Raw genomic sequence first — 6,000 nt, 5'->3', positions numbered from 1 at the left:
GACAGCGTCCTGGGCATCCTAGGAGATGAAGGGGGAGACAAAGAAAATCGGTCCGCAGTTAGGATCCACCGGGCGTGGACCCCGACCCTCTGCTCGCCTGCGCGCCAGCCAGAGGCGTCCGCGTGTGGCGCGGATGTAGCTCCCATCCTGCGGCCTCAAAGGCCCCCGCGCGCGAGTGGCTGGCTTCCTGAAGAGTCCCGACGCTCCGGGACCCGAACCAAAGGGTTCCAGGACGCCCGGGGGCCAGGCAGCTCTGGCCGTGCCTCCTCCCCAGCCGGAGCCGCGGAGCCCCTGCGACTTCCCTGGCGGAACCGCGCCCAGTCTCCCCCGCCACAGTCGGGGGGCCCCGGGCGCCGCGGAGCTCGGGCTGCGGACCACGGTGGGCACGTGGGCTCGGCCGCAGCGCTGCGCCAGACACCGGCGCCCCGGCACAGCCCCTGCCGGTGGGGAGAGGGATCCTCCCCCCCGTCTACTTTGCACCAGTCCGAGGGAATTTGCGGTCGGTGACGCGCATCCTTAAGCGAGCCACCTGCAGCGCGGGGCGCGCCGCTGAGGGCGGCATCGCAGGGCTGCGCCGGCGCGGCCTGGGGACCCCGGGCTCGGGAGGCCATGCCGGCGTTGGCGCGCCTCGGCGGCCGGCTGCCGCTGCTCGGTAAGGCCCCGCTCGCCCGCTCGAGCCCCCGCGGCCCCCGGCCCCCACCCCGCGCGGGGACCGGGCGCGCGCCTCCTCCGTCCCCGCCGCCGCGCGCCTCCCCGCCCCGCTCCTTCCCTCGCTCCCGCGCCCCTCCCCTCTTTCGCGCCCTCCAGGCTCGCCCAGAACCCGCCCGCGGCCCCGGCCTGGCCCACCCCGCGTCCTCCTCCCCCTCCTCTCGCGTCGCCGCTCCGACTCGGGCCGCGGTACCGACCGGCGGCCGCGACCCCGCAGGCGGCCTCGCCGAAACGCTGCCTGGGGCTGCGGCCGCCCCGCCCGCCTCTCTGGCTGCCCGCTCGGCCCGCGCGCCCGGGTAGTGGGCCGGCAGCCCGAGTCTGCGGCCCCGAGCTGGGCACCGGGGTCCGGGACCTCGCCTGCACCGACCCCGGCTACCGTAGACTCCTGGGTGGCGTCTTTAACTCTTCTTTTGAGGTTTTGATTTAGGGAGTGAACTCTGATGGGAAGATGCGCCCGCGTTCTCCCCCAAAGCGAGTCATCTCGGGTAACGACCCCCTACCCGCCGAATGTCGGTTGGATCAATGAATAGTTACTTTGGAAATATTATGCAAACGGGGTTTACATCTTAAAATACTAGCTACCCCCTCCTCCTGTACTCGATTTTTATCCCGGCATTAAACCCCAAGGGGCTTTTCAAGGACTCAGCTGACTGTTCCCAAATATTCTGGGTAGCACAGTTGTTACTGGAAAAAAAAAAACAACAAAAAACACCCTTTAGATCCAGTTCATCTATTTGGAAAGAACGAGAGGGTTGACTTGCGTTTAGGGTGAAGGAGACAGAGTCTTGGGAGCCGGGGAGGCTCTAGGTCCCGGTCCTAGTTCTGCAGCCTTGGGGGACCAGCCCTCACTGTCCCCGGCCCCGGCATTGTGCTCTGTCCAGTGAAGGAGTCTGGCTGTGACTCCTCCAGCCCCAAAATTCTCGCAGTCTTTCTTGAATCCTCTGTGGTACATAAAATATTTGCAGTATGGACGTGCAGGAATTATTTCCAATAGATTTTGTTTCAAATAATTCAGAATTATAGATTTAAAAAATGTAACAGAAGGGGGAAAAGAGCGGAAAAACATCTTGCATTTCCTAAACATCTTTGTTAATTGGGAAATACGTACATTTCAAATGTATGGTACAGTATGTTTTTCAGAGTCTGTTACAAAAAGTTAGCTTTCTGTTATGTATAACATTAGCAGTAAGTGGATTTTTCAGCAGCATACAAAGGCTTTCGGAAAGTATAAACATCAGTACATGAAACTATAGTTAAGCTGCATTGAATTCTTTTATATTTAGGGACAATCTCAGAAATTCCTATATCTCCCTCCAGATTTTTCTAAATTAGGTATAATTCACATAGAGCAAATATGCACACATCTTAATAGCACAACTCCATTAGTGTTTGTGTAACCGCGTAATCATCCGATCAAGACCCAGAGCACTTCTAACTCCGCCCCCTCTCAGATTATACCCCCCAAAGGTAGCCACTATTCTGACTTCTGATACCATGGTTTTGCCTGTTTTTTGAACTTCGTGTAAACCAAATCATTATGGTTTTTTTTAATGTCCAGCTTTTTTCACTCAACGTTGTGATTATGAGATCCAACCTTGTTCTTAGTAGCAGTGTTGTTGTTTTTCCCATTGCTAGGTGCTATTCCTTAGTATGAATAGATTATACAATTTAATTATCCATTGTTGTTGAAGAACATTTTGATTGTCTCCAATTTTGTGTAATGAAACGCAACACAGCTGTGAATATTCTTTTACATGTTTTGGGGGGACAGAAACACCCATTTCTCTTTGATACCCTCAGGTCTAATTCCTAGATTATAAGGGAAGGCGTATGTCAGTTTTGGTAGGTACTGTCAAACAGTTTTCCAAAGTGGTTTTACCAATTTACATTCCCACTAGCAGTGTACGGGAGCTCCGGTTCTTCACATCTTTGCCAATCCTTGCTGTTACAGATTTTCTTGAACGAAGAAGCACAAAGTGAGAAGCTTAAAAGTGAGGACTTTAAATGTTTAAAAGCTTTACATTCCTTGAATTTTTGGACGCCATCCCCATTTCCCTTATATTGTAAGCTCTACCTTTCATAAATAATGATGAGGTTTTCTAAGTAGTATTTAAAGAATGGACACATGCTCTCCATGGCCTTAGCTGCATTCTGTGCTGATCGTGGCTAGGAGGAGGATTTCAGTATTTCAGTAACTGACAACTGTTTCTCTCATTAGTGTCAGAAAATTCCATTCAGAGCTTTGACCTACACGTTTTAGTTGGCATCCTTTGCCCTTGCTGCTTGTCTTACTATTTGCCTTCTTGTGAGCTGGTAGCCTACAGGGGACCGATTCAGGAGGAGGGGGAGGGAAGGGATGCTATGCAAAGATTGGTTTGAATTGGATGGGACACCGGACTTGGTGACCTGGTGTTAAGGTCCCCTTCGATCCTGAAAGTCTTGGTTCTAATTGTTACCATCATACAAATTTAGATTTGGCCATTCATTTCTTCTTGGGTACTTCACGTGGATCTGTAGTAAATTATCCTCTTAGGTTTAATTATGAACTACTTGGCTCTACTTTTTATAACTAAAAAGACACTTTCATTAATTCTCAGTTATCAGTAAAGATTTTGTTGGTGGTGTTATTGACGTCTCCTGTTGTTTGACTGAAAAAAGTCAGGTAATGACGAGATATTAATTGTGGGGGAGGAAGACTTACTTATATTCCAGGGAGGACTTAAGAAAGAAGAAGAGGAAGCCTGCATGAGAAAGAATTTTTTTATTTGACCAACTTTTATTGAATACCTATTTCAGTGCTAGGCGCATGGGGGTACAAAGATGAAAGAGATGGGGAGGGGAGAACTTACATATAAATAGTTAATTCCGTTCTATTTTAAACATGCATGGTCATCGCCTTTCCCCAAGAACACACTTCAGCACAGAGCTTGCTTTCAGTGAGTTAAACCTTCCAACACGTTTATCGTGATCGCTAAATATCTGTGGATGGAAAACAGCATGCTTCAACGAAGGAAGCTTTGACCAGGTCACAATAGGAATCCCAGGGCTGTCGTCCCCTAAAACTACTTAAACATGGATATACTGTGTCCAATGGTTGTGGGAAAGCAACGGCTCTTCCATTTAAAATAAAACAAATGGGTTGTTCCAGGGTGCAACATGGCCCCCTTTTTTTTTTTTTTAGGTCCTAGGAAGAAGTAATTTTCCAAATGGTTCTTGGAACAAATTTGTGGACTGCATTTTACTCCCCAGGGAGTATCCCTGCTCAGCTGAGAAGTCCACAGGAGAGCTCAGCTTCAAGACTTTCTCCACAATTCTTTTTATTCCCCTCAGCTGGTCATTCTCTAATGAAACTCACAAAGCAATGTGACAAGAGCCCTTACCAGTCAGTGTTCAAGATTGCTATCTTGCTGGATCCCCAAGTAGCCACTAGATATTGCCTTAATCTTTGGGTCAAGATTCTGATTTGGGCAAAAAAGCAAATAATCTCAAAAGTATGGTATCTTATCATTTTTCTTGATTTTGAAAGGGATCTTGGAGAGGACAGGAATAAGAATTTGCAGAGGGGAAATTGAGGGGCTGAAAATTCGCTTGGCCTGCTTTGTAATTTGCTTAGCTTGGTCTCGCCACTATGCTCCCTCCTTTATTCACTCTGAAATAGCAAAGTCTTGTGAATCTCACAGTAGATGGTTTGCCTGAATAGAGCTTTTGGTTTTCATCAGATGACTTTGTGATCTTAGTATTTTTCCATCAAGATTGCTAAAAAAGCCTTAGCTACTTCTTAGTTAGGTAGCCATGGTTGTGTGGCCAAAGGTTTTTCTGTCTTTTGGGGGTCTGTGAGCTTTACACATAAGTGATTGAATTACCCCTGCGGCTGGAACTCTTTGTAGAACTCTGATGGTCGTTCGTTGGAATCACGCAATTCTGTTCGATGGGTCCCGACACATGGAGAGGAAAGTTAAAAATAATATAAAGTACACACACAGTGTTCTTTTGTGGCTAGAGGAATTGCATAAGATCCTAAAAGAGGAACTATTGTTATTTTTTAGGTTAAACAGTAAAAATATTTTTTCACTGCTGTCATTGTAAGTCAATTGGTAGCCAAGAAACCTCCATAAAATTATTTACAGTCTACTTTAAAACAGGCTATTGTCATCATTTCTTTAAACCATTGTGTTTTGATTTGAAGATATCCACGGAATTCAGTCTTCAACTGCTTTGCTATTTGAGTTACGATGTTCCCAATGTGAGGGATTCAGTTCTTGGAAGTGATGCAGATGAATGTGTCAGGACTAGCTACACAGTTAGGAAACGTGAATTCTTTATTTTGGCACGGAATGCCTCTACACTTAAGTTCCTCATCTGAGAAAAGGAGATAAGCAGTGTCTGACTCCTTCATCAGATAATACCTGTAAAGTGCAGCTGCTTCCCTGGTTAGGCAGGTGCTTTGCAGAAGAAAGCGTCAGGATTTAGAGTCACGGGATTTTCCTCCTTGCCTTCTTAGACCCTTGGGAGCACCGTGTAGTCCAGTAGGTGCCAGACAGTCCTGGTTCCTGCTCGGTCTAATGTTAGGGGCGTTGGTGGGAAAGGGTAGGCATGTAAAAGGAAAAGGCATGTAAAAGGAAAATCGCAGAGTAATTTTAGAAATAAGCACCGAGGCTGAGCCTCTAATGCAGACTGAGAAAATAAGGCAAGACCTCCAACAGGAGGTGATGCCAGACCCTTGATTAGAAAGGTAAGACTTGATAAGGAAAGGGGAGGATCAGGACATTCCAGGCAAATAGGACAGTGAGGAAAATGGTACAGAGGTGAGAAACACAGGGTAGACGGAAACTGTAATTCCATCCTGGTTCCTGAGGCACAATGTCTGAGGATAGGGGAACCCTCATTTAAAAAGTTGTGAGGGGCTTCCCTGGTGGCGCAGTGGTTGAGAATCTGCCTGCCAATGCAGGGGACACGGGTTCAATCCCTGGTCTGGGAAGATCCCACATGCTGCGGAGCGGCTGGGCCCGTGAGCCACAACTACTGAGCCCGCGCTCCTAGAGCCCGTGCTCCGCAACAAGGGAAGCCACCGCAATGAGAAGCCCACGCACCGCAACGAAGAGGAGCCCCCGCTCGCCACAACTAGAGAAAGCCCGTGCGCAGCAACGAAGACCCAATGCAGCCAAAGATAAATAAATAAATAAGTAAATATTAAAAAAAAATAAGTTGTGACTTAGAAAATTGAAGCCTGTTCAATGGGTAGCTTTCTTAAAAAAAAATTCAGGGTTACCAGAGGCTCTGTGTGTGATGTGT

The 6,000-nt window shown here is 48.2% G+C and overlaps 1 protein-coding gene across 4 annotated transcripts in view; it reads left to right on the top strand.

Annotated features, from left to right (window-relative positions):
* Positions 1-359: 359 nt before the first annotated feature.
* The window catches only part of FLT3 (fms related receptor tyrosine kinase 3), an 83,025-nt gene continuing 77,384 nt past the window's right edge, over positions 360-6,000 (top strand). For 2 of the 4 annotated variants that reach the window (XM_060288190.2, XM_060288191.1), the window contains exon 1: positions 362-652. In XM_060288190.2, the coding sequence (XP_060144173.1) occupies positions 610-652 (43 nt within the window). In that variant the 5' untranslated portion in view covers positions 362-609. Of the gene's footprint in view, positions 653-6,000 lie in introns of all 4 variants that reach the window. The other 2 variants (XM_060288189.1, XM_030882610.2) reach the window with 2 other exon arrangements.

The sequence above is a fragment of the Globicephala melas genome, chromosome 18, assembly GCF_963455315.2.
Source record: "Globicephala melas chromosome 18, mGloMel1.2, whole genome shotgun sequence".
NCBI lineage: Eukaryota > Metazoa > Chordata > Mammalia > Artiodactyla > Delphinidae > Globicephala > Globicephala melas.
Note: the sequence above shows the minus strand (reverse complement) of the source record. Positions and strands in the feature narration are given on the sequence as shown.